Source organism: Telopea speciosissima, chromosome 7, assembly GCF_018873765.1.
Source record: "Telopea speciosissima isolate NSW1024214 ecotype Mountain lineage chromosome 7, Tspe_v1, whole genome shotgun sequence".
Taxonomy (NCBI): Eukaryota; Viridiplantae; Streptophyta; class Magnoliopsida; order Proteales; family Proteaceae; genus Telopea; species Telopea speciosissima.
In genome coordinates, this window is record NC_057922.1 from 10,431,731 (window position 1) to 10,459,151 (window position 27,421).

At 40.2% G+C, this 27,421-nt stretch overlaps 1 protein-coding gene and 3 long non-coding RNA genes across 5 annotated transcripts in view; 1 reads left to right on the forward strand and 3 right to left on the reverse strand.

The window, feature by feature from the left end:
• The window catches only part of LOC122669969, a 38,447-nt gene that overhangs the window by 9,327 nt on the left and 1,699 nt on the right, over window positions 1–27,421 (reverse strand). The window lies entirely within an intron of this gene.
• LOC122669971 lies at window positions 964–22,305 on the reverse strand. The gene is made up of 3 exons (XR_006334109.1): window positions 22,293–22,305; window positions 20,370–20,372; window positions 964–1,071 (listed from the first exon to the last, which is right to left on the reverse strand). It is a non-coding gene; the product is annotated as an uncharacterized LOC122669971 (long non-coding RNA).
• LOC122669968 (omega-3 fatty acid desaturase, chloroplastic-like) lies at window positions 1,077–23,475 on the reverse strand. Of its 2 annotated transcripts, XM_043866892.1 has the most exons (12): window positions 23,470–23,475; window positions 10,714–10,718; window positions 8,094–8,385; window positions 7,909–7,998; window positions 7,703–7,769; window positions 7,536–7,628; window positions 7,253–7,438; window positions 7,079–7,145; window positions 4,025–4,031; window positions 2,430–2,436; window positions 1,544–1,681; window positions 1,077–1,452 (listed from the first exon to the last, which is right to left on the reverse strand). In XM_043866892.1, the coding sequence occupies exons 3-12, from the start codon at window positions 8,375–8,377 to the stop codon at window positions 1,312–1,314; spliced, it is 1,080 nt and encodes a 359-aa protein (XP_043722827.1). In that variant the 5' UTR covers window positions 8,378–8,385; window positions 10,714–10,718; window positions 23,470–23,475; the 3' UTR covers window positions 1,077–1,311. The 2 variants fall into 2 exon arrangements, with proteins under 2 accessions (XP_043722827.1, XP_043722826.1); XM_043866891.1 differs by lacking the exons at window positions 10,714–10,718; window positions 23,470–23,475 and having other exon boundaries at window positions 8,094–8,703.
• On the forward strand, window positions 7,681–26,858 carry LOC122669972. The gene is made up of 3 exons (XR_006334110.1): window positions 7,681–7,815; window positions 22,495–22,498; window positions 26,848–26,858. It is a non-coding gene; the product is annotated as an uncharacterized LOC122669972 (long non-coding RNA).

Here is a 27,421-nt window from a genome sequence, read left to right on the forward strand (position 1 = left end):
ATGAATGTTTGAAGCTTCTGCCAAGATAAACCAGTTTTTAATAGCAAAATTAGCCCCATTCTCCCCCCAATAGACCTGATTTTCATTCAAATCATCAAAAACATACAATGTTAGTTAGATGTCCAGTGGCATTTTCATCACAACAAAGAATTTTGAAAGTTGTGCAAAATCAAATGTTGGTACCATTATATCACAATTTCCAAGATGAACACCTACTCTCTAAGGTGTTTCAATATATAACAGGAAGTGCAAAAATGCATCTTTGCGGTAAATGAAGCAAGTGCCTAGGTAATCCTTTTGTTAATATCCGGAATTTTCAATCAGCACGCACTTCAAACTCCAATCACATACCACTATCTAATAAATGGAGAAGCAAGCATAAGAAAGTAAACGCTGCAGGCCCACCCAATAAATGGAAATAATTTGTGAGAATACCAACCAAAGGTCAGACCAAGATACAGCCGAGATAAGTAGAAGTTGCTCTCTCCCTTCTTATGAAGCACTACATCGGAGAATCACGAAGGCCTGACTACCAAAGTTAATTTAAGAAATAAAATCACAGCATGCATTCGGGACTACGGAAATAAAACCGAGGAAGTAAAACCAGGAAGGATATTAATAAAAAAAAAAAAAAAAAAAAAAAAAAAAAACAAAAAAAAAAAAAAAAAAAAAAAAAAAAAAAAAAAAAAAAAAAAAAAAAAAAAAAAAAAAAAAAAAAAAAAAAAAAAAAAAAAAAAAAAAAAAAAAAAAAAAAAAAAAAAAAAAAAAAAAAAAAAAAAAAAAAAAAAAAAAAAAAAAAATTACATAAGCTAGGAGAGGAAACTGCCGCACAAGAATCACATAAGCTGATTTTTGATTAAAAGAAAAAGATTTAAGATTTATGTTTTCATTTCCCTTACAATAGACTTACCTGGTGGCGATATGACTTCGTTTGAAATCAAGCAAGCAAGAGGGCTTTCTTTCTTTCCATTCCTAACCTTTTACATGAAAAATTGATAGGTTATGCAGAAAAATGAAATCTGTTTCAGCATAAACAATTACAGATGCTTACTTTCACCGCATGAGCCACCACTTTTAACCAATCAATCATATATACTGAAGAAGTGAAAATACCTATGCTTTAAGCTTCATTAGGCCCCCACTGCCATTGCGACGCACATCAACTCCACTTAACATTGTGATTAGCTTGAAATTGAATAATTATTCTAAGAGCATTAAACCCTTCCCCTGTTTCAGCAAAAGCTCTCACAGTTCTACTCTGACTTCTTCCCTGAAGATCCAAACAGGTCAGGATCGGTCTGGTAGTATAAACTATAAAACATCCCCTAAATCGCTAACAAAGTGGTCTTCTTTCATGCTTTTTATTAGATTTCCAATCAAGTGAAATGGTAGAGGGCCAGATTTCTTTGGTTGCCGGTAGTACTTCCCAAGAACAGGCTTAGCTGCTTCAGTCTGCATTGCCACAACAACAAAAAACCCGATTAGGAACAATTCTTAATGTGGGTTACCTGTCTCGCTGCTGTTTCCAATAATGGATACTCACTGCTTCAATTAAGTGATAATGTGGTATTTGTGGGAAGAGGTGATGTATCACATGGGTCCAAATATCATGGTGGATATTGTTAACCAATCCATAATCACGATCAATAGTAGTTAGACCTCCCCTTAAGTAACTCCATTCCTGTCCAGGGCAGAACAAGTAGAATTAAATTGAAAAACTACACTCCCACAATTGCAGCTAAAAGTAGTTAAAGCCTACGTCTGAAAGTTGTCTCTATGGCATTTTTCTAGTAATTCTGGTTAAACATGGCAACTCAAAAAAAATGAAGAAAGGAAAGAATGGATCATCCAGCCTCACCTTTCCGCGGTACCAAGGTGTTAGAGATAAGGATAATATTTTATCCTTCCCAACTGATCCAGAAGAGCCCAACGGCTTAAAGGATAAAGATACCACAACGCACAAGGCTTTATCCTCCCAATCTAATCCTAAACAGCTCAACCGATTAGAGGATAAGAGCATCACATGAGTCATCCCATCGCACAAGGTTGCTGCAGTTGTAGAAGTGAAATCTGACTCCTCTAAGCTCAAGGATCATGCTGTAGTTGTAGAAGTGCAATCAAACTCCTCTAAGCTCAAGGATCATGACCAGATTCATTCAAACTATAAGTCCTACTGTACTTATCCACCTCATGAGATTAATCCTTGTAACCTCATCAAATCTATCTCTAATCATCTATATATAGAGAGGATAGATGGAGGCTAAGAATGCATAAGAAAATACAAAATCTGTGGACGTAGGTTTCCAGTGAAACCGAACCACATTAAAAACGTCTTTGTGTTCTTCTCTTTATCTCTTCTCTTTGCATCTAATTTCTCTAGTTTAAACATGGTATCATTCGACCAGGGTTCTTTGGGATCTGCTAGTAACCTTCCCACTCTTGGATCGGTCTCCTCATCATCCTCTCCTTTTCCATCTCTCAGCCATGCGATTGCTATCAAATTAACAGATTCGAACTATCTGTTATGGAGGTCACAGTTCGTCCCTCTTCTTAGAGGGTATGATCTGTATATGACCTGGTCACTGGTGTCTCCACTTGCTCACCTCAGTACATTCCTGCTGCAACAAATGCTTCTCCTACAGATCAACAAGGGCCTGAAGCATCTACAGACACACCAGTACCTAATCCGGCATACATAACGTGGCAGCGGCAAGACCAACTTATCATGAGCTGGTTAATTTCATCTCTATCTGACCCAGTGCATGCTCAAATCATTGGGTGCACAACGTCACATGATGTCTGGAGCACGCTCGAAAGCTCCTACAACAGCCTGTCGAGTGCTCGAGTATTGCAGCTTCGATATCAGCTACAAACAACCAAACGAGGATCCTCTACCATACAGGAGTATTTGCTGAAAATTAAATCCATTACAGACCTTCTTGCAGCCGCTGGTAAGCCTGTAGGTAATGAGGATCTCTGTCTATATACTCTTGCTGGTTTAGGCTCAGAATATAAGGACTTTGTTACTTCGATCACCACCCGAACTGATGTGATCTCATACCCGGATCTCCGTGGTATGCTCCTTACACAAGAAATCAGACTGCTTGATGCCCAAAAGTCTGAAACTAGTATCATTGTGAACAATGTTACCACTACTGATGGTAAGGGTGGGCGATCCAATCGTGGTGGTTATAAATCTGGCTATCCCCGTCAAGCAAATCAAGGGGCAACAACTCCACAGCCCCACTCTCAAAATCAGACTATATGCCAAGTTTGTAATCGTGTTGGCCACAAAGCCCTTGACTGTCGCCAACGCTTTAATCATGCATACCAGTCCACTCAGGGTGCTTCCCCACTGGCTGCCAATAATGTTGATTATAATAAGACAGCTGCTACTGATAATACTTGGTTTCCTGATTCTGGTGCAACAAATCACATCACTGCTGACATGGACAACTTAAGCTTATCAGCAGTACACTGGAACAGATCAGGTTCAGGTCGGCAATGGCTCGGTTTGAAAATTCTTCACCTGGCTCCACTCAAATTATTTCTAAATCTAAAGATTTGATTCTTCCTAGAATATTGCATGTGCCTGACATTACAAGAAACCTGCTTTCTGTCTCTCAATTTACCAAGGATAATAATGTTTTGTTTGAATTTCATCCTGACCGTTTCTTTGTAAAGGATCGATGCACGGGGAAGTGCCTCTTTCAGGGCATCACTAAGGCTGGGTTGTATCAGTTCACTATAAATAAGGCTGCTGCTAAGGACACTAAGAATCCAAAGGCGTTCATTGGAGAGAAGACATCTTTGCATCAATGGCATAACAGGCTAGGGCACCTTGCTCTACGCATTGTTTGTCAGATTACCAGCCAATTTAATTTACCTATTAGTACTAAAAAGGATTTTAATATTTGTAATGCCTGTCAACAAGCCAAAAGCCATAAATTACCATTTTATTCATCTACTCATAGGTCATCCGGGCCATTAGACCTTATTTATTCTGATGTATGGGGCCCTTCACCCATACCCTCTTCAGATGCACATCGTTATTATGTTCATTTTATTGATGATTTTAGTAAATTTATATGGTTGTTTCCTATAGTACAAAAATCTGATGTATTGCCTGTATTTACCAAGTTCAAGTTGCTTGTTGAGAACTTGTTTGACAGGAAAATTAAACGCCGCACAGTGATTGGGGGTGAGTACCGCTCCGTATCTCACTTTCGGAAGCGAATGGCATTGAACATAGAATATCTTGCCCACATACACATGAACAAAATGGAGCATGAGCGCCGCCATCGCGTGATTGTTGAAACAGGCTCGCTCTTTTGTCTCATGCTAGCCTTCCTAAAATTTCATCGGCATTATGCATTTACTACTGCTGTTTTTTTATTAGCGATTGCGACGATTGTGCTTGGGAATATTTGCCCTTTATTCAAGCTTTTTGAGACCAGCCGGACTACATGACTTTAAAAGTCTTTGGGGCAGCCTGTTACCCATTATTACGGCCATTTAACAAGCATAAAATGGACTATCGATCCGAGCTTCATGCCTTCCTTGGCTATAGCTCACGGCACAGGGGGTACACTTGCCTAAATATGCGCACCAGGGGAATTATCATATCTAGGCATGTTGTTTCTTAGGAGGAACGGTTTCCATTCAAAGAGGCTACGAACAAGGTTCCAATACCCTCCCCTCCGTCCTCACTTCTAGGCCCTCCACCACTCCTTCCCCTATTTTCATTGGGCTCTCAAGGGACCACTTCACTGTTGGTTCTACGCCCTCTATACCACCACAAAATTCACCTATTGCTCTGCAGCTCCTTCAATACCACTACTGCGCAGTCGATTCCCCACCACACTCCACCAACTCGTGGATCCATTACCCTTTGTCCCACCACCTTCTCCACCGCCTCACCACAAGCACCAGCTCCACGACACCATATGGTTACTAGGACCCGTGATGGCACCGGGCGACCTAAAGTCCTGCTCACAACCCGCCATCCCCGCCAATTTCTCTCTTAACCGAATCAGTAGCTCACTCTATGGAACCAACATGTTATACTCGCCTCCGAGGATCCCAACTAGCGTAATGCAATGGACAAGGAATTTAATGCTCTCATCCGTAATGGAACCTGGACTCGGTTCCCTACCAACCCAAGATGAATGTAGTAGGGTGTAAATGGATATACAGGGTCAAACGTGGTGATGGGACTATAGAGCGATTTAAAGCTTGCTTGGTGGCAAAAGGGTTCCATCAACAAAAGGGTCTAGACTATACGAAACCTTGATCCTGTTGTCAAGCCGACCACAATTCGGCTTATTTTATCGTTGGCAATATCAAAAGGGTGGGTAATCCGGCAACTTGACGTCTGAATGCCTTTTTACATGGTGTGTTACAAGAGGAGGTATACATGGCCCAACCACAGGGCTTTATAGATTTACTGATATCCACTCATGTTTGCAAACTTCATAAGTCCCTCTACGGATGAAACAGGCTCCACGGGCCTGGTTTGACCGACTTAGTATGTTTCTTTAAGATTTTGGCTTCAAGGGCTCCAAAACGGATACATCACTTGTTTATATACAGCTCCATGGGATTTCTATGTTCTTATTGGTCTACGTTGATGATATAGTCGTCACAGGCAATAACAACACATTTATTGCAAGCTTTCTTCATACACTTGCCAACACTTTTGCCATCAAGGACCTAGGGCATCTTCATTACTTCTTGGGCATCGGTGTGGAAAGACAACCTCTTGGCTGCAACTCTCTCAACGCCGGTACATACTTGATCTTCTTGATCGCACCACTATGGCTGGCGCAAGCCAATTTCTACACCAATAGCCACCACCCACATCCTATCAAAGGCAGCAGGACACCCATGGACGATCCCACTCAGTCGCAGTGTTGTAGGGGTCCGCAATATGCAACACCGACTCGACCGGACATCTTTGCGATCAACAAAGTGTGCCGTTCATGCACAAGCCTACCACCGAGCATGGTCCACGTTAAAAGGATATTGCGATATCTCAAAACTACCATTGATCATGGATTGTACTTTCAACCTCGAGACTCTACAACTCTATGCTTACTCGATCTTGGATCGGTGGATGCCCTGATGACAAAAAATCAAGCTGGTGGCTATGCCATTTATCATGGCACCAACTTAATCTCTTGGAGTTCACGTAAACAGGCCACGCGTTGCCGATCAAGCATGAATCGAATACTTGGGCTGTGGCAAACACGCAGTAGAACTCACTTGGTTACAATCGTTGATGAGTGAAATTGGCCTTTACATGGCCCATGCACCGATCCTATGGTGCGATAATGTAGGTGCCACCTACTTGACAGCAAACCCGGTGTTCCATGCACGTACCAAACACGTGGAAATTGACTTCCACTTTGTCAGGGATAAGGTTGCAAAGGGGGATCTCGATGTTCGATTTATCTCTACAAAGGATCAAATTGCAGATATTTTGACCAAGGCATTATCACGGCAGCGGTTCAGCCATCTCAGTTCCAAGCTCAAGGTTCTGCCACCCTTGAACTTGCAGGGGCGTGTTAGAGATAAGGATAATATTTTATCCTTCCCAACTGATCCAGAAGAGCCCAATGGCTTAAAGGATAAACATACCACAACGCACAAGGCTTTATCCTCCCAATCTAATCCTAAACAACTCAACCGATTAGAGGATAAGAGCATCACAGGAGTCATCCCATCGCACAAGGTTGCTGCAGTTGTAGAAGTGAAATCTAACTCCTCTAAGCTCAAGGATCATCTTTGCAGTTGTAGAAGTGCAATCAAACTCCTCTAAGCTCAAGGATCATGACCAGATTCATTCAAACTATAAGTCCTACTGTACTTATCCACCTCATGAGATTAATCCTTGTAACCTCATCAAACCTATCTCTAATCATCTATATATAGAGAGGATAGATGAAGGCTAAGAATGCATAAGAAAATACAAAATCTGTGGACGTAGGTTTCCAGTGAAACCGAACCACATTAAAAACGTCTCTGTGTTCTTCTCTTTATCTCTTCTCTTTGCATCTAATTTCTCTAGTTTAAACACAAGGAAGCTTTTGCTCATGGCCATGGTGATGCAAGTAGGTCACAAAATCCAGCCACATGACAAAAATCTACTTTCCGAAAGCAAAATAAAATAAAGAATATTTCATAAGCAAACAGAGAGGAATTGCAATCTTCAAGCATTTCATCAAATTAGAATGATAATAAGTGGACCTACCCAGTAGGGAAACCCATAGAGCTTAAGCATTTGAACTGGTCCAAATACAAAGCACAATCCCACAAGCAATGCCACCATTGCTGACCAGCGCAAGGTGGAGGTGAGCACATCCTTCCTTTCGTTGGGAGCAAAGAGATCACTGTCCGGATTGACATGGGATCCTTCCTTTCCAGGACTTCTAGACCACTATAACCCAACCAATCAAGCAACAAAAGAATCAGAATGTCGGTTCCTAAACTCCCATCTGTGTTGGATTCAATCCCAAGCAAGAAACAGTACTCACTAGATAGAATGGATATGCCAACAAAGGGTAGGGCACTGTAAACCTCATCTTTTTGGTACTGTCATCCAACCCCTTGTACATCTCCTCGGACAACTGCGAATTCAGAATTAGACGTGATTGAAAACTAAAAAGAAAGAAATCAAAAGGAAACAAAGAGAATTACTAACTGGGTGCCACGATTCGTCATTCTCGACATGCCCATGGTTCTGATGATGTGTCCTGTGGCTAATTCTCCTGCAGCATTCATTCATCCAAAAGCAAATCCATGAAATATGAAACAGTCAAGTTTCTGTAGATACCCAAATTCACCATGCCACATTTCTGCAAGTCAAGAGAAGAAGGTAAGGAAAAAACAAACTTTAACGGAACATACCATCCATGGTAAGGTACAAGGATTGAAGAATGGAGAAGATGCCCAACCACACTATTTAGCCGAAGGTTGTTGGAAAAGCTTCCATGGCCGCTGCACCATCAACATCAAAACACAAACTGCGTCAAGAAAATGGATATCAAAAGCAGGGGATCCAAACAAGAAACTTGGAAGAAATAGGGAAATACCAGTCATGGCCAAGAACGAATATAGCCCAGAACATGGTTCCCTGGGCAAGCCAGTAGAGAGGCCAGACAACCCAATTGTTCAAGTGAGCGGCAGCAGCAGCCAAGCCAAAGACCACAACCACATCTCTAAGGACGTAGCTCATTGAGCGCCATGGATCCTTAACCCAGCAATGTTTGGGTATGGCGGCACGAATGTCGGCTATACGAAAAGGAGGTGGAGCACCTGGATCGAAATCGTCTTCGTTGCCGACCTCATTAACCGTATTCCCACCATTCAAACCCATATTGACTGCTGCGACTTCGTTCTCTTCATCAATGGATGGGACCTTCAATGGAGCGCTCACCTCGAGTCCCCAATCTCTCCCTCTGAAACTACCTGAAAGGCAGATCGGAAGGCGACTGAGATACTTTGGTCGAACAACAGCTCCGCCATTACATTCGGGCATACTAAATATCTTGTGGACGTCGTTAGAGAAGTATCCAGTTCTGAATCGAGGGAATACGCGAGGAAGAGGTCTTAGACCACATTCTGACAAAACCCAGCTCACCATTAAATACCCAGATGGAGAAAAACAATAGCTTTACTCCACCAGTGCTTGCTACTTTCTAATGGGACTGGGAGGTCCTCAGGAGAGTGGAGAGAGAGTGCCGGAGTGACAAATTTTTTTTGGTTATTTATAAATGTATAGAGAGAGGGAGAGATAAAGGGGGGAGAGAAGCATATACAAATGAGAAGGATTCGGACTAAATATCTTGGAATAGAAAAAAAAAAATAGTAAACAAGTTGCAAAGGATTCCCAGTGGAGAAGGTAACAGAGGAGCCTCTATCCTCTGCTTTCCTTCAACAAGAGCCTCACGTAACACGTTAGGGTTTCATCTCAAAAGGATTCGTTTTTCAATTAATCGTAAATTTGGCAGATTTCTAACTATAATTAAGGTAGAGATCGAAGACTGGGAAAAGAAATAGAGATTTGGGAAGAGGAGTGATCTCTAGGAGAGAGAGAGACGTGGAATGGGAGGAACAAATCTAGAGTTTCCTGAAAAAGAAAAAGAATTTTGTATTTTGTATTTAATAAATATAAAGAGTTGATGGTAGGGGTACCATAAAATTTTATAAAAAATAAACAAAAAGAGCAAAAAGGTATGAAGGAATCATGGTATTTAGTGGTATATAAATAAGAATGAAAGATAGAATAGATGAATGAAAGATTTGCCACAATATATTCTTTTATGCATTCAGTATCCGACAAAGGGAATCCCAAAACGATTTACGGAACTTTCTCACTTTCATTTTTAATAAAATATTGTAAAGAAGAAAGCATTTCCATGCTTTCGTTTCAATCCCAAATTCCCACCACTAATTATTGTTGTATTGGTATTAATAACTAACTAACAACTTTTCAGCCGCAACCGTTTCGGGAGAAGGTAGATTAGACCAACAATCATCACAAATAGGAGAGTGTTCATGCATACAATCTTCTTCTACAATAGATTCAAATATGCCTAAACACATTTTCATATGGATTTATATGATCAAGTGATTCTCCATGTTTTATTAGATGTATATTATTTCTATCACGAGCAACAAAGAGTAAGCAAATTACTTGAGATCCACCATGAGGAAGAAGGAATCATCTTCGTCATACAAAGGCAGATAGAGAACAAGACCTTGGAGACATGGAACCAAGTTTCCTGGTCGAACATGAAAAGGAAAATGAAGTAACTTTGTTAGAGATGTGTCCCAACTGATCAAGTACATGAAAGTAGTTGGGTATCAAATGATTATTGTAATTCAAGAAATGAGGAAGATAATTCCTTCTCTGTCAATGGGGGGTTTACAACTAGATAAACCAGACTTATATAGTTTGATTCATGCCATCCAATATATGATCACAAACAAGCATTGAAATTAATGAGAATATCTTGTATTGGTGATTGATCGATCATATATGTTTTGGATTGCATTAACAACCAAAATTTTAGTCACACAACATCGTCTTTTTCAAACGCTAAGAGTTTTTCACCATCGATACTACTGCTATTACTAGTTAGAGAAAGAAAAAAAAAGAACTATCGATATAAAACGAATCATCTTCCTGTCCCTGAATTACTACATCACTTGAAACCCAACTACTTACAGCACCACTATCACTCACTAGCTCCCCGAACTATTGCAAAACCCTAATACAAGCTCTGGTGTTTCTTCTTTCTTTTATAATGATTGTTAATTCAAGCCTCTCTATTCACACTTGGTTTACCTAGTAAGAAGGTAATAAAAATTTTGTATCCTCTTTGTCTACTACGTACATTTTGTTACTAAATATAAATAGATGAATATATTCAGTGCCCAATTAATTAAGAATAGCAACAATTTGATAAACTCATCAAATAACACCAATTGTGCACTAAGATAAATTTATAGCATAATTTATAGAAATTATTGGGAGAGACATAGGGGATAAGTTGGGGTTGTTAACATGTCACACTCTTATATATGCACATAGATTTTAAGGAGGGAAATTCCTCATAATAACTGAATAGAATGCTTTTTCTACATAAAAAAATATGGAAATATTTGATAGAGAAGGGCCACGTATGTACACAAAGTCAAGAGTCAAACTCTTCCTCTTAATTTAAAGAGAGATATTCAATGAATATTCTGTTTAGTGATTATATAAGTGGTTAATTTCAAGGCCTCTTCTTCTCAATCTTATAATTTCATATTGTTGTTTGTTTTATAGGACCACCACTAAGAGGATCAAACACATTTGTATGGTAGAAGTAAGAGTTTTCTAAACTTATCTTCTTTCTATTTTCATATCTTATGTGACAGTGACTGCAAAATTCATTTTAAGTTCAAAATTGGTATGAAGAAGTTTGGATGTTTTTAATATGTTATTAAACAAATATAATCAAAATTAAGGACCTATTTTTCAAAAGGGGAATGAAACATGACCCATTGATAAATTTTTTTTATTTATTTTTTTAATTTTTAAATAATGAAAAGAGCTAAGTTCCACAATTGTCTGAATAAGCTAATATCAATCACGGACGAACATTTGTCGATTTTGATTTATTTAATGTTTTGGGTCAAAGTCAAGTCAAACATGTGTTTTGGGTCCAAGTCAAGTCAAACATGTACCCACTTTATTTAAGTTAGACTTTCATATGCTCTCTCTCTCTCTCTCTCTCTCTCTCTCTCTCTCTCTCTCTCACAGTGTACATATCCGTCTAAGTTCACTTTGACATAGTCATGAGGAGGAGGATGCCATCTGATGGTTTTATTGTAAAATATTTTATGAAAAATAATTTTTATTTTTTTGGTCACGTAACATAAAAATGAACACAAGTAAAACAGAGAAAAAGCTAGTCAGACGATGAAAGTGGAGTGTCGTCCTCCATGGGTCCCAAGCAAGGTCTTAGGTATCGAGTACATATATCCATCTCGATACTGATATGGCCGAATATAGATACAGATCAGCCACATCGGATTTGATCAGATCATTTTGCCCCTCAAAATCCTGATATTGGTTTTTTGGACCATTTTTCCCTCCCCTATACTGATACCATCGCTACAATATTGATATTGTATCAATATTAGGTACCAATGATACTGATACTTATTTATCACTATGACTGATATGATGAGTATCAATTGTCAAGATCTCATCATTCTTTAGGGAAAACAATATTCTAAGTTTAAAAAGGCCAAAATAGTTTTGTTAGGAAAATAATAACCATTTTAAAATGATTGCTATTTTTCCAACTTTTTGTTAGATTTCAATGCCTTAATAGAACATTTTTCTCCCTTTTATAATCCTTGTACATGTAAAGGAAAGGATCTCTCCACCAACAGTGTGTGTATGACGTGTACTAATTATGTGATTATCTATCATTGTCATTGTCCCTAAGTGGAGTCTCTATTTGATGTATTATATAAACAATTACAATCTCAAAAAAGTGTGTGCAAAAGTCTTGAACCTCAACATGGTATCAAGAGCTTGTCTCTAGCGAGTTTTGTTTTTCAAGATTTCTCTGTTTTCATTTTTCAAGACTTTCAAGACTTCTCGTTCGCCTGCAACCTTCAGAGCTCCAATGGCTTCTCTGGTGTCTCTCAATGTTCAACCATCACTACCATTGAAGCTGTCCTCTACGAATTTCCTTTTATGGCGAGCTCAATTTCTCCCACTACTGCGTGGCCATGATCTCCTCGGCTACATCGACGGGAGCTATCCTCGCCCTTCGGATGACCCTGCATCCTCTGCTCTGTGGGATCGCCAGGACCAGATGATTCTCAGCTAGCTGATATCCTCTCTTTTAGAGGAAACCTTACCTCATGTGATCTGCGCTCAAACATCGTCTGGAGCCTGGCAAACCCTAACTCGGGTCTTTGCACCATCTTCGCGCTCTCGTGTGATGGACCTTAAAGATCGCCTTCATCGACTGTAGAAGGGAACCTCCTCTGTATCTGAGTTCCTCCTTGTGGTTAGATCTATTTTTGATGCCTTGGCGGCCATTGACAACCCGGTAACCGATGAGGACCTAGTCTTGGCGATTCTTCGAGGTCTCGGAGACGAGTATCGTGATTTTTCCACTTCGATTCGTACATGCGCAGAACCGATCTCGTTTCTTGATCTTTCTGGACTTCTATTGAATCAGGAACTTTATTTGTCAAATTCAACTGCAGCCTCTGTGAACAACATTGTCACAGTGAATGTTGCATCACGCAATCAAGGGCGTAGTGATCGTCAGTATCTTTCTCAAGGGCGTGGTAATACCGGTGATCGTTCTCGTCGCTCTCAAAATTGGAATCAAGGTCGAAATGGTGATCGACGTTCGTCTGGTTATGATCGACATTACTCTGGAGGTTCTCGTGGTGGTTTCTCAGGTGACTCTAATGGTCGAACCTACAGTGATCGCAGTGGTCGCTCATACAATCGCCGTGGTCAGGGCACTCAAGCACAACAGCCCACATCTCCCACAGATCTATCTGGTTCACCTTCGTTCATGAATTCTCCCCGTGAAAACTGCCAAATATGCCAATCTTGATGGACACCTTGCTGCTCAGTGTCCACAGCGATTTAATCATGCTTACCTGGGTAAGTCTCTCATTCTTGGACCTTCTTGTGCCTCAGCCTGCTCTTTCTTTGCTTCTTCTTGTTCTGGTTCTTGGATTCTTGACAATGGTTCCAATAATCACATAACTACAGATATGTCAAATCTTGCGATTTGTGAATCATATTCTGGTTCTGATAATGTGGTTGCAGGTAATGGCACTGCTTTGTCTATTTCTCGTATAGGATCTGCTACTGCTGCATCTGCTGGACATTCGTTTTCTCTATCTTCAATTTTATGTGTTCCAAGTATTCATTGTAATCTACTATCTGTGTCACGATTCTCCTCTGACAACAGTGTTGTTTTTGAATTTGGTTGTGATTCCTTTGTTATCAAGGACACTCAGACACGGCAGATCCTCTGTCAAGGCCAGAGTGAAAATGGACTATTTCGGCTTCCTCTGGTCGTCACTCATTAATATGTTGCACTCTCTGCTTCTACATCTGTAGCACCATCACCCACTGTTTGGCACAGAAGACTTGGCCATCCAATGCCTTCACGAGTCCGTAGAATACTTTCTTCAATCTCAAATGCTTCAACTGCTGGTACACTACCTACCTGTGATGCTTGTCAATGCTCACATAGTCATAAGCTGCCTTTTGTTAATTCTGTTTCTGTTAGTAGTTCTCCTCTTGAACTCATTCATAGTGACCTCTGGGGTTTAGCACCTGTTCAATCTTTTGATGGTTTCAAATATTACATTGTATTCATTGATGACTTTAGCAAATATTACTGGTTGTATCCTCTTAAAAATAAGACTGATGTATCTACTGTATTCATTCGCTTCAAAACTTTAGTTGAAAAATACTTTCAGTTACCCATTAGATCCTTCCAATCTGATGGAGGGGGAGAGTTTGTCAAGCTCTCTTCCATTTTTTTCTACTCATGGCATAACCCATTGTTTTTCTTGTCCACATACACAAGAACAAAATGGTGTTGCTGAACGCAAACACCGCCATGTTGTGGAGTCTGGTCTTGCTCTCTTATTTCAAGCTGGGATGCCTGATCCTTTCTAGACAGCAGCCTTTCAAACTGCAGTCTATCTAATGAATCGCATTCCTTTACAATCTCTTGGTGATGTTTCACCACTGCAGTCTCTATTTGGCACACCACCTGACTACCATTTTTTGCGAACATTTGGTTGTCTCTGTTATCCTTCGCTTCGGCCATATGCCAAAAATAAATTACAGCCCAGATCTAGAACTTGTATCCTCCTTGGGTACTCCCTCTCATATAAGGGATATCACTGTTTCGATCCAACTACACAAAGGGTCTATTTGTCACGGCATGTTGTATTCTCTGAAGATGTATTTCCTTATGCTTCATTGGCTACGCCCACACCTTCACGGGCTTCATCAATTTCCAACTGGTTTGTGCCACTACCACAATTGGTTGTGTTGCCCTGCTCACCTCAACAAGCTCCTGCACCTCCAAATGGGCCTGTACAACCATCTGAGCCTGCCCAACAATTTATTCCTGCACAAACACCTAGGCCAATTCCAAATGGGCCTGCTTCACCTGTGCCTGCTGTTCACCAGGCCCCATCTGGGCCAGCGTCTTTACATGATTCAGTTGGACCGAATGATTTATTTGGAACCTCTGGGCCTACTCAACTACAAGGCCCCCCTGGGCAGCTATGTTACCGACCTCATCTGGGCCTGCAGATTTGTGCCAAGAGGCCCCATATGGGATTATCACCCGCTCTCGTACGGGTTCACTTAAACCGCCACCATCTCGGCTGAATCTTATTGCCATGGAGACTGACTCCAATGTCCCAACATGCTACTCTCAAGCATCTAAATTTCCACAGTGGCGTCTTGCAATGCAAGAGGAATCCAATGCCTTGATACAAAATGGTACTTGGGTCCTTGTACCCTCCAATCAAAACCAAAATGTGATAGGCTGCAAGTGGGTATTCTGGGTTAAGCGTAAACCCGATGGTTCTGTGGATCGCTATAAGGCCAAGTTAGTGGGCAAGGGGTACCATCAACGACCAGGCTTTGATTTTGAGTAAACTTTTAGTCCAGTTGTGAAGCCTGCTACGATTCGAGTGGTTCTTTCCCTAGTAGTAACATATGATTGGCCCGTTCGACAATTGGACATTTCCAACGCATTTCTTCACGGTGATTTGGTTGAGTCGGTCTATATGACTCAACCCCCTGGATTTGTTGATGTCTCACTACCGGATCATGTATGCCATTTAGGGCTTAAACAAGCCCCACTGGCCTGGTATACCAAGTTGAGCACTTTCATTCTCTCGCAAGGTTTTGTGGCTTCCCGTACGGATACATCTCTATTTGTCTTTCGCATGTCATCCACGGTCATCTACTTTCTCATATATGTAGATGACATCCTTATTACGGGGAACAAACCAAATGCTATATCGGATCTTATACGGGCCTTGTCAGGGGCTTTTGCTTTGAAGGACTTGGGTCCACTTTCTTATTTTTTGGGTATAGAAGCCCAAAAGACGTCTACGGGCCTGCTTCTCACCCAACATAAATACATCTTGGATCTATTAAAATCCACTCATATGGATTTTGCAAAGCCCATCTCGACTCCTTATGGGGGTGGTGCTCAATTCTCTTTGACATCAGGTGTGGCTTTACCCGATGGTACGCAATATCGTCGCATAGTGAGGGCCTTGCAATATCTCTCAGCAACCAGACCGGACATTGCGTTTGCTGTAAACAAAGTAGCACAGTTTATGCATGCACCTACGGATGCCCATTGGTCCGCAGTCAAACGCATCTTACGATATCTGAGGGGCACATCGACAATGGGTCTATTTTTTAAAAGACAAAATTCTGTCTCTCTTATGGCCTATTTGAATGCTGATTGGGCCCGATGCCCAGACGACCGTCGATCCACAACGGATTTCTACATCTTTCTTGGTGCCCATCCCATTTCATGGTGCTCACGCAAGCAACGTAACGTTTCTCGATCTTCCACCGAGGCGGAGTATTGGGCTGTAGCTTCCACAGCCATAGAACTTGTTTCGCTTCGTTCCCTACTGGGTGAACTTGGGGTTTTTCTACCTTTGGCGCCACTACTCCTGTGTGACAATGTTGGAGCAACGTATATGACCGCAAATCCGGTTTTCCATTCTCGGACAAAGCACATTGAAATTGATTTTCATTTTGTCCGCGATCTTGTTGCCTGCAAGCGTCTTCAGGTGCGCTATGTTTCCACACAAGATCAAACAACAGATACACTCACTAAGGGACTGCCACGTACACGGTTTCTCCTACTTCGCTCCAAGCTTGCAGTGTCCGACCCGCTGCGCTTGCGGGGGCGTGTAAAGGAAAGGATCTCACCACCAACAGTGTGTGTATGACGTGTACTAATTATGTGGCTATCTGTCATTGTCATTGTCATTGTCATTGTCATTGTCATTGTCCCTAAGTGGAGTCTTTATTTGATGTATTATATAAACAATTACAATCTCAATAAAGTGTGTGCAAAAGTCTTGAACCTCAACACTACAAACAATATAACTTAAATAATCAAGTGGCCGGAATCAGCTTAAATTTTATTTTGACACTTGAAATCATTCTTTGAATCTTTCCTGTTTGATAAAACCTATGGCCCACAAATTTCTGGTTTCAGCTTCCATCATCTGCCATGCGTCATTCTCCAGTATGCTTACCTTCTCTCCTCACAACCCCTATATATATATACTTCACCACATATCCCACTCTCAACTCACAACTTAATTGCTTCTTTATAATACCTTAATAACAAGAGAGAGAGAGAGAGAGATTTGTGTGAGAGTGAGGTGAATATGAGTGATTTCAGTGATGATCATCATGAAGTGAATAACGGAGGCAACAGGAGGAAGACGCAGGCAGCTTGGGGTGCAGATCATGATACAATAACCACTGGTGGTGGTGGTGGTGGCGGTGGACGTTCTTCCGTGGGGGTGCAACCCAAGAGAGGTGATGTTAAGAAAAACATTATAGCTGTTATTGCAAAAGTTGTTACACCCTCTTGTTCCCACCCTACCCATCCTCTATAGCCTATATGTCTTCCACTTCTTCTGCTTCTTCTTCTCCTTCTTCCCCTCCTATGTATATATATATACGGGTCTCACAATATTTGTTTCTTAATTACTCTTTTTCTATACATGTATTATCATTATTTTCAAGTGATCACATCTTTCATCTCTATGTTTGATAACCCCTCCCCACCTTATGTGAAGGATAAATTTTTTTTTTTAAAAAAAAAAAAATCTATAGTCTTTAAAGTCAAAGATTATTTTTCGGAATTTGATAAGCAATTATATTCCAGCTAAACTTTACAGTAGTACTGCCATAGCTAGATTTGCAAGTGGTCTGAGTTATAGATCAAGTGGGCTGCAAAAGCAAGCTGGTCCTTCAATTCACCAAAAAGTCAGGAAAGCTAGAAATTAATTCTTCTCTGCTTGTAAAATCTTATGTCCAAATGAAGACGAAACATGAAGCATTGATGATTTTTAAATTATTTTAAGACAGTTCCAAGTCTTGGGGTCAATATGACAAATTCACACCTTATCTAAATTCCCAATCACTGTTTATATGCACTAAAAAAAAGGTCATTACACGTTTGGCTTAAAGTTAAACATGGACCACTTTGTTTTCTATTTTTCGTTTAGGTTGCATTTATTGGTTGGACATGACTAATAAGCACATATGAATACAATTGAACGAAAAGGGGTTGGGGTGGGGGGTGGGGGGGGGGGGAATCCTGTAGTTGTACCATGAATATGGAGTCCACATGAATACTAAGAATATTATACTACTTTTTAATAGACATAATAGGGACAGTTTTCATGTATGGCCATATGTGGTGGGGAAGGGTTACAATGCATCAAATGGGGGCATTTGATCATTCGATTCCCTATTATGAGAGAAGAGCATGATGCTGCAACCGTGCACGAAACTTTTGCTCAATATGGTAATATGTTTTAGAAGAACTATTTGTTATATATGGGGTAGTATAGGGTCCGGATACAAAGGGGACAAATGACCGCCCCAAAGTTCATCAAGGGAAAGAAAAAAAAAGAAGAAAAGAGTTATTGAGAAAAGTTAGGGTTTATAATATAGATCATCAATATTTATTGTTATGCATCAGCTTGAGAGTCAAATTGACCATGCGTCATCTTGACCGTCAAAGAACAAACCCCTACATCAATCAAAATTCAATTGCGGGGGGGGGGGGGGGGACTGATCAACAATAAAGGAAAAAAAGTCCTCTCCAATTCCATCTATCCATCCAACAGTTACAAGACTTGGACACCCAAGTAATTGGAGAAGATCCTAATCCTAGTAAAAGAGCGGTAACCCCTATTTTTCGCTGCTTAAATCGCACTTCTTGTCCTTTCACATGGAGGTGAAATAACGATTTAATCTTCCTGCCAAACACATTATTCGAGAAAGATTAAATAATCATTTTGCACCCCCATGTAAGAAGACAGCACTATACTATTCAAACAGTGAGAGGCTGTACTATTCGAGCAGCGAGAGGCAGAAGATAAAAATTCCTCACTCTAATCTTTGCCAAGTAAAGTCTTTGACAACACGACAATATTTTGAAAATTTTTTATCCTTTTCTATCCGTGTGTGGAGGAACGAATCCCATCTTAGCAGATTCCCCCCCCCCCCCCTTAAAGTTAACCACTGACCACAATGTCGTGCTCACGTGCACATGTCCTTCTAGAATGTCAGTAGTCTCAGTCCATTTAGGCTTGCTTTTTTCTATGCAAAGTTCTTCCATATTTGATAGAGAAATGATACATTTAATGAAAGGATAAAGACTATAAGAGGTTTCGAAACAGTTTCTCTGCAAATACACCCTTCCCAGAACAGCAATTACGTACAGGAGCCTTGTGCACTAGATGCGATTTTTTTTTTATAAGAAGAAAATATACATTTGCAGCATTTTTTTTTTGTTCTTTTCCTATGGTTATATTTAAATACTGCAATTTTTTCACAAATGTAGATGCGGTTCATTCCATCGACGGCTGTTGTGTGGTTAATTCGATTCAATGGTCGATTCATTGCCACCCCTAAAACCCACTTTGAAATAAGAGAGAGAGAAGCTCGAAGAGGGATTAGAAAACTTGGGAGTTAAGCCAACAACAGCAGTCCTGGTCCAAAACTTGAAAGTCCCTAAAACGACAGGAGATCTATGGGATAGGTTAGTTGAGGAAATTTCAGATCACTTGCTGGGCCTGCACATATTCTTATCTATCCAATGTCCGACACACCCCATTCCCTAAAATATTTTAAGAAATTCTCAATCTTAATAAAATATTATTAAAAGGGAAGATTTTTTTTTTTTTTTGAGGGTTAAAAGGGAACTTATATATTATAAATTACCAATAGAAAATTACATTCTTAGATATTTCTTCCCCTTAGCATCATTCTACAGTCGTGGAAAAAGTGCTGTGAGAAGACAGTCAATACAAAGGGAAGTATTTTCATCCTTTCCCTGGAGCTTCGTGTTAGGTACATCTTTTTTTTATTTTTATCTTTTCATTTTAATCTTATCATATTGGAATTGAACTAACAATGGAAAAAAAACATTATTTACATTTGGGCCACCGGCTCTTTTATAGCATGATAGGGAATATAACGTACATTCAATGATCCACAGTGCTTGGGTATATAGCCCAATCCTCCGTTTGTACATTGGACTACGTGCCAAAATACTATGAGTCATCAAATTATGTATTCCATTCTTTGTCACGCTACAAAAGACCCAAATCTGACCATCGAGCGTTCCACCAAGGGCCATTGCTTTCTTCCTTTTTCTTGGATAGAGACGTATTACCCACTTATTCAAATACAGCTCTAATTCAAACCCATAGATTTGCTTCTTCTCGTTGCATGGTATGGTATTGGTGGGTGGGCTTCACATGCGCCAGGGGTGATGACGTCACCATAGGCCCACTCACTCCAATTATTTAAAAACAAAATGAAGAGAACTGATAAAATGCACTCTATTGCTTAATTTACATAATTTCCTCCTCATCAAAGGTATATACATTCATTATTACATATCAAATGTTGTCATCTTATATCTTGTTGTGATCCAGAGAGTGATATTGGAATCGGAGTGATTCCGATTTGGATCGATATAATTGGGTAAATTGATCGTTTAACCTCCACTTCCCCCAACGAACTCTTTCTCTCTCACAAATTAGCCTCCCTTTTACCTATTTCTGGTCCTGGATCTGACCAAGAGTTGCATTAGTGCATTAATTTATAGATATGTACGAGAGGGAATTGCAGAACCCAAAAAACTACACGACACCGAGAGAAGAAGAAGAAGAAGAAGAAGAAGAAGTCAGAGTGAAGAACAACCCCTGGCTCGTCCTCAAAGGCCAAAATCCAAAAACCAAAGGCCCAACCAAATTGCAGGAAGTTGATAATCAAAGGTCGGAGTGTGAGAGGGTCAAATCTCAAAAATGAAAAGTCATAAAAGTCTATCGACCCCTCAGTCAATCATATCGCGTATTTATTTTATTTTATGGGAGTAGATTTTCTCGAATGTCATTTATTCTTTTAAAAAATATATATAAAATCGGTTTTCATAGTAATTGAGTTGAGTGAAATTGTAAATCGGTGTTCTAAAATAGTAAGAAATTCTCAAGTCTTTAAAATCTCTTCTGTTGTTTAATAATATGAACTCAAAATGCATTGATATGTGATTCTTTATTTTTTTTAATGTATTTTTCTAATTTTTTTACTAATTTATAGATATTTATTGTATTAATAAATAAATTTTTAAAAAAGCTCACTGATAAGTCAGGAGATCTCTCTCCACGGGAACGAGTTGATGCGTACGCGAGGAACGAGCTAAGGCCATGAATATCAGATGCGAGCCAACCGAGCTCACCAAGAGCGAGGTTAGACGAACGACACACACCGCGAGGCGCAATACGAGAGCATAACAAGTGCCATTGCGGGAGATCGCTACGTCGCCATCCAAATAATAGCAACCTGGCCCATGACAGGGAAGGGCGACCTCGATGCTTCGCCTAGTTAACTCAAAGCTTGCCATGGACCAGCATTGCCCGAGATTATCGTCCATGTTGCGCCTAATCAGGCGCGAGAGAAGTTAGGGATAAACGTTATCCCTAAAATCACTCCAATACCCACTCACTCCACTCCGAGAACCCTGCATTCCTTTTGGAGCACGATTCTGCGCATGATCCATCATAAATAAGGGAGGTAACATCCTTCTACGATCATCTGAATTCCACTATTCTCATCTGTTGCAAGGATTTTGACTTAAGCATCGGAGTGGAATCGCCAGCACTACCCGATCCTCCCTGCTAATTCTCTTTTGCAGGCACAGTTCGCTCCGACACTGTTTCCTGACGCAACACTCACCTTTACCTAGGGGTGTCAATTCAAGGCCTGGCCCAGCCCGTTTACTAAACGTGTCGGGCTTAAGCCCGACATGTTTAGTAACCAGGCGGTCTCGGTGTGGGGTCTTAGTCCGTCGGACGCCCGACCAAACCGATTGAATGATAGCCCGACCGAGCCTAGCCCGACCTTGATGTGCAAAGATATCTCAGGAACTGGGTGATCTTCCATCCTCTCCTGCTGCTCCTTTCACCTTCAACACAGAACCACCACCACATATATACTCAGTATTTTCTTATCTATGATTTGATTAACTCATCCTAATCTAATCTTCCATAAAGAAACAATTCAGTTTCAATTTGATGACAGGAGATCTAATATAAGGTTCTTGATGATACTATACCTGATAAGCTGAAGTTCATGCACCAAAGACGAAGTCGGAGGGGAAGTTATGGCGGCTATATTTAGGTGAGTTTTGGTAGCTATATTTGGGTGAGTTTTGGCCTGAACCCACCTCTAATAAAGCTAATAGACAACTTAGCAAATGAAGAAGAATAAATAGCCAAATTGACTACTCCTTTCCTGAACCCACCTGTACTATTATTTCATTCAAATCGTTCACTGTTGATGAGATGGAACCCATTGAAGGGTATATTGTTGTATTAACATCAGTGCTGAGAAGTGTCAATTTAAAAAGATTGAATCCATTACATGACATTTGGTCTGAAACATCAATTAACCTGACCGTTTAGAGCTAAATAGATCATTAACTTGACCGAGACCCGTTTCAGGCCCGTTTAGTCCAAATAAGGTTACACCAATTAAAGAACGAACACCGACTGACCGAAATGATCGAAATCGTACCATGCCCGCCCAATGCAAGCCCGAATGTGTAAATGATCGGACACGATGCAACCTATAAAATTGGTGAGATCCGTTCAGACCCGTCCGAGACCGACCGAGACCGACCGAGCCCGACCGGTTCATACCCCTACCTTTATCGGATTTGATAAGGCCAAATCACCAGTTTTTTTACCAGCTCGATGAGTTAAACTTTCTTGGACAGTCTACAAAAACACAAAGCAGATTGAAAAAGAAAAAGAAAAACCCGTTTCAGGCCCGTTTAGTCCAAATAAGGTTACACCGATTAAAGACCGAACATCGACCGATCGAAATGATCAAAATCGTATCATGCCCGCCCAATGCAAGCCCGAATACGTAAATGGTCAGACACGATGCAGTCTATAAAATTGATGAGACCCGTTAAGATCCGACCGAGACCGACCGAGCCCGACCGGTTCATACCCCTACCTTTATCGGATTTGATAAGGCCAAATCACCAGTTTTTTTACCGGGTCGATGAGTTAAACTTTCCTGGACAGTCTACAAAAATACAAATCAGATCGAAAAAGAAAAGGCCAAAAGAAAGCTTGTGGAAAAAAATTTCGGTGACAGCATTATCTAAAGACACAGTATTAAGCACGTGCAATAAAGCCCTAATACAACCGACCATCGATAGCCACAATTGGCCTCAGAGGCCCGCCATTCATGACGCAGAGTAGCATGGTGGGCTCCACATGTGCAGGTGGTGATGATATTTCCCTAGGCCCCACTCCCCAGCCCACCCACTACCCATTGGATACAAACAAATGAAGAGAACTGATAAAATGGACTATACTTGAATTTACATCATGTACTCATCAAGGTATAAGGGTCGTTGGATTCATATCCATTACAAATAAATTTTTTTTTTTTTTTTTTTTTTTTGGATAGAAAAAAATGTAATCATGGATCGTGTGATCTAAAATATCATCATCTTTAGAGATAAAACCCCTCAATATTGAATTTGAAGCCCCATTTCCGTAGAGTTGCAGAGAGGCCTAATTCTTCCCCTGAGTCACGCCCACTCTCCTTCCATTTCTCCCTCTCTGCAACTGCCAGAGAAGGGACGCCTTTGCCATAGTGAAGATGAGGATGGGCGAGTGGTGTCGTTTATGGTGGTGGAGGGGTCCGTTCCTACATTGACGAACAATGTGGGTGAAATGGGATGCTTTTGTCAAGCAGATAGTAGTCCAATAAAAGATCGTATATAAATGGGTTTGTTTGAGTCAATCATGCTTTGTGACATGCCCGCACATATGAACGTGCATGTATGTGGACATGGTGTAGATTAGTCACATATCAAATTTGAAAAGTCAATTCAATCAAATGACTCCTTTTATATTGCAAGATATCCCTTGAATGTCCATATATATATGTACTGATTTTTTAGACATTAGTGTGCCCTCTCCCAACCTCAAGTCAGAACATATGGTTTAATTGAATAAAAAAATATATATAAAAAAAATGAATAGTTCAGATTTGTCTTTTGATATTCGAAAACTTGACTTTCCATTATTATATGGATTATATTTTTTCATTTGGTGAAGACTATTTACAAAAAACTATCCTTTTGTTTTATGGTATATTGTTTTTTGAGAAATGTTCTCTGCTTGGGATTCAGGGGTCATGCCTAGACACATGGGGTCGGGGGCAAAAATGATCGACATGCCTCCCATGAGTGAATGTTGGAAATTCTAACCTCCAATGTACCAGCACATAGCATAACCCCTACCTCCCACGTAGATAACACTCCCCCATTTTTTTTGTTTATAATTTTTAGTTTAGCCTCAATAGAACCTGAAATACCTCCCTTCTTCACACTGCTTTAATAGGATCTCATGGTTCTATCCAAAAATTTAAAAAAAAAAATCTCATCTCATGGTGGTGGGACCTACTAGACTCTTATCATTATCTCGATGGACGCGCTTGTGTGGGTTGAACTTGAAGAAATACAAGAAAGAAGAAGAAGACAATAAATGTTTTTAATGTGATTCGGTTTCACTGAAAACCTACATCCACAAATCTTATATTTCCACATTCTTTTAACTTTCATCTAACCTCTCTTTATATATATGTTTAGAGATAAGTATGATAAGGTTACAAGGATTGACACTGTGAGATGACTAAGTACAGTGGGTTTTACAATTTAATATTCTTGAATGTACTTGGTCACGATCCTTGAGCTTGGAAGAGTTTGATTGCAATTTTATTATTACAACAGCCTTGTGCGTTGGTTTCGAGATAACCACTGTAGTGCCCTTCTCATCTGATCCGTTGATCCCTTCATGTTTGGTTGTTGATAAGACTTTATCCTTATCACTACCAGAGAATCTCCCCAACGCCTAACTGGCGGTGGCCACCTTGAGTAGAAAGCACGCAAATGTAAGTCACGGCAGCACAGGTGGCATCCAACCTGGACAGTTGAGACGCCGGCGCCAACGAAAGTGATCGAGGAACACGTGTCTCTTTATTGTGGTTGTCCTGTAATTTGGAAGTAGCTGGCTTTGGAGATCAGGAATTGTTGGATGTTGATGTCGGGGGTATAGTTTAGTCGGAGAAAGGTTCTTTTTCGTGGGAGCAGTCGGTAAGTAGTATAGTGGAGGTGAAATGACTGCCTTACCCTTGGGATAGCCAAAAATCTCACCCTAAGATGCTTTTCCATTGTTTTCATTGGCCAGGGTCACGCAAACCCCCACTGACAATGCTGTCCCAGTTATTAGTAAGGGTCAGACGGTCAGGACCGTCATGGACTCTCAGGGTGGGACGGTTGGTCGGTCGGTCGGTCAATCCGGGCAGGGGTGAAGTGAAACAATATGTGACCCGTCTTGGAAATGATACCCCTAAAAAAAAGCATAATAAATAAATAATTATTACGTAATATATTGATATAAATAAGGCCCAAGTACCCAATGAATATGCAATTGAGTAAAAAGAAAGATAAAATAGGAACTCTTTCTGGTAGAGTGAGAGAGAGAGAGAGAGAGAGAAGAGAGAAGAGTGTCTTGGGAGAAGGCAGCGATGGATAAATGGGCGAAGACGGAAGACGGAAGCGAGATTGGGGAAGGCATGGGAATAAGTTCGGATCATGATGAGCAAACCTCTAAGACGACACAGAAGAAGAAGGAGAAGGAGAAGGAGGGGAAGGGTAACATGGCAACCCCTAAGAGAGGGGCTAATAAGGTGAAGAAGCTCATCTTTGCTGCTATTTTCCAGCAGCAGAGAGGTTTCTGATCTTCTGCCTGTTTACCCCTAACCTCATCGATCCAAACCACCTTCTTCTGCTAGCTGCTGCTTAATCTAGCTACCTCCCTCTCTTCCACTGTTGTACATACAATACAATACAAAATACATATTATGTAATGATCACCTGTTGATACTGCCCAGGCTCTCATATTTACATTTTTATATATTGTAATTAATATTATATACTATAAATTTTTATTAAAATTTCTTTCTTTCAATCTTCGCAGACTCGATTTATCTGCAATTCTGCATCTTTAATTTCTTACTTGTTGGAAGTGTGTCCATCAATGCGTAATCGAGTGATTTCCAACATTACTAGCTACTGATCGATAGTTTTGCTTTGAATATTGGTTTAACCTACTTAGTTTTCTTCTAATTCCTTGTTTTGAAACTTAATTCAGAAATTTTTTTTTTTTTTTTTTTTTAGAATACAGAAGAATTCTACTGATTCATCATTGTTTCTCTTTGAAGGGTTATTTTAGTTGACGAGATTACTAATTAGTAGATGAGGGGATGAAAAAGTTAAAAGCTTCTTTCATGGGTGGGTGTTGTTTGAAGGACTCAAAGTTTGGAGAGAAAAGAAAAAACCAAACAAGAACCCCACCACCACTTTGAAATAGAGTATAAACTAGCAGATAGCAGATTCAATTCAAATTCAATTCCCAATTCCAGGTTCAATGTTTCGGATTTCTTGTCTTTTTTGTTTTTTTGGGTCCAATTTTTGCATCTCCATGGACCCTACAAACTAATGCAATCGAGTTTTTTTCTTTATTTAATGAATGACATAAATAAAGTTGGTATACTGGGACAGTTAATAAATTATTCGAACCACACTCTCACACAACAAAAACACACGCATTCACCATTCTAACTAAGACACGTGGGACCTTTAATTCTCTCCAATTCACTCTTTAATGTCATGTGTCTCTGCCTAAGAGATTAGGAATGTATGACGTGTCATCTCTTTCTACATATTTAGGGCACACGTGGCAGATGAATGGGACTAATTGTGTAATTTTGTCTTTTTCCTTCCAGTTTACCATTTTACCCACTTTGTTGAAAACGTGATAACAGCCTACTTCTCTTCCCGGGGGATATTATAATAAACAAATAAAATAACTAAAGTGGGTATCCAGTGATTTTAAATAATTATTAATAAGAAAGTTCACCCTTACGTCACAATGCATACATCATCATTCATTACGTCATCGAATTTTTTGACTTTTGACTATTGACTTTTGACAGCCGTTATCTGCTCTGCCGCCCGCCTCCATTATCAGTCTCAGCTAAAATAAATAAATAAAAAAAGGTTAAAAAAAGAGGAAACATAATTTTCTCCTTAACTTTAATAAAGCCAACAAAGGTCCTCTTTTGATCATTATTAGGCTTGGACTACTGCCCATGGCCCTTATCCGTTTTGGAAAGCTTTTCCTTTTTGACTTTTCGATTATAAATCTAGGGAAAGAAAGATGTTTCCTGTGGGGAGGTTCCACCCAGACACAGAAAAGGGATAAATGATCATCCTACCCCCGTGAAAGCTTGAAAATAACCTTTTCGAACGATTATAATTAAGGAAGAAAGATGTTTCTGTGTTGCTCCCGCATATTCCATGAAGATTAATTCTTTTGGGTGCAATAAACGCTTGTCACTTCCCCTAAATCTAGTAAGGGGTAGTTTTGGATGCTGCTTCTTCTCAACTGGACTGGATTGGCCTTGCCAGAAGCTCTGGTAGGG

What these genes read in the sequence shown, in the direction of transcription:
- LOC122669968 (XM_043866891.1), bottom strand. Translation starts at nt 8,644, where the DNA reads ATGGTGAGCTGGGTTTTGTCAGAATGTGGTCTAAGACCTCTTCCTCGC. An exon ending in CTTGTACCTTACCATGGATG is followed by an intron (nt 7,770 to 7,908) that starts GTATGTTCCGTT and finishes TGAATGCTGCAG; the next exon opens with GAGAATTAGCCACAGGACAC. An exon ending in ATGACGAATCGTGGCACCCA is followed by an intron (nt 7,629 to 7,702) that starts GTTAGTAATTCT and finishes CTGAATTCGCAG; the next exon opens with TTGTCCGAGGAGATGTACAA.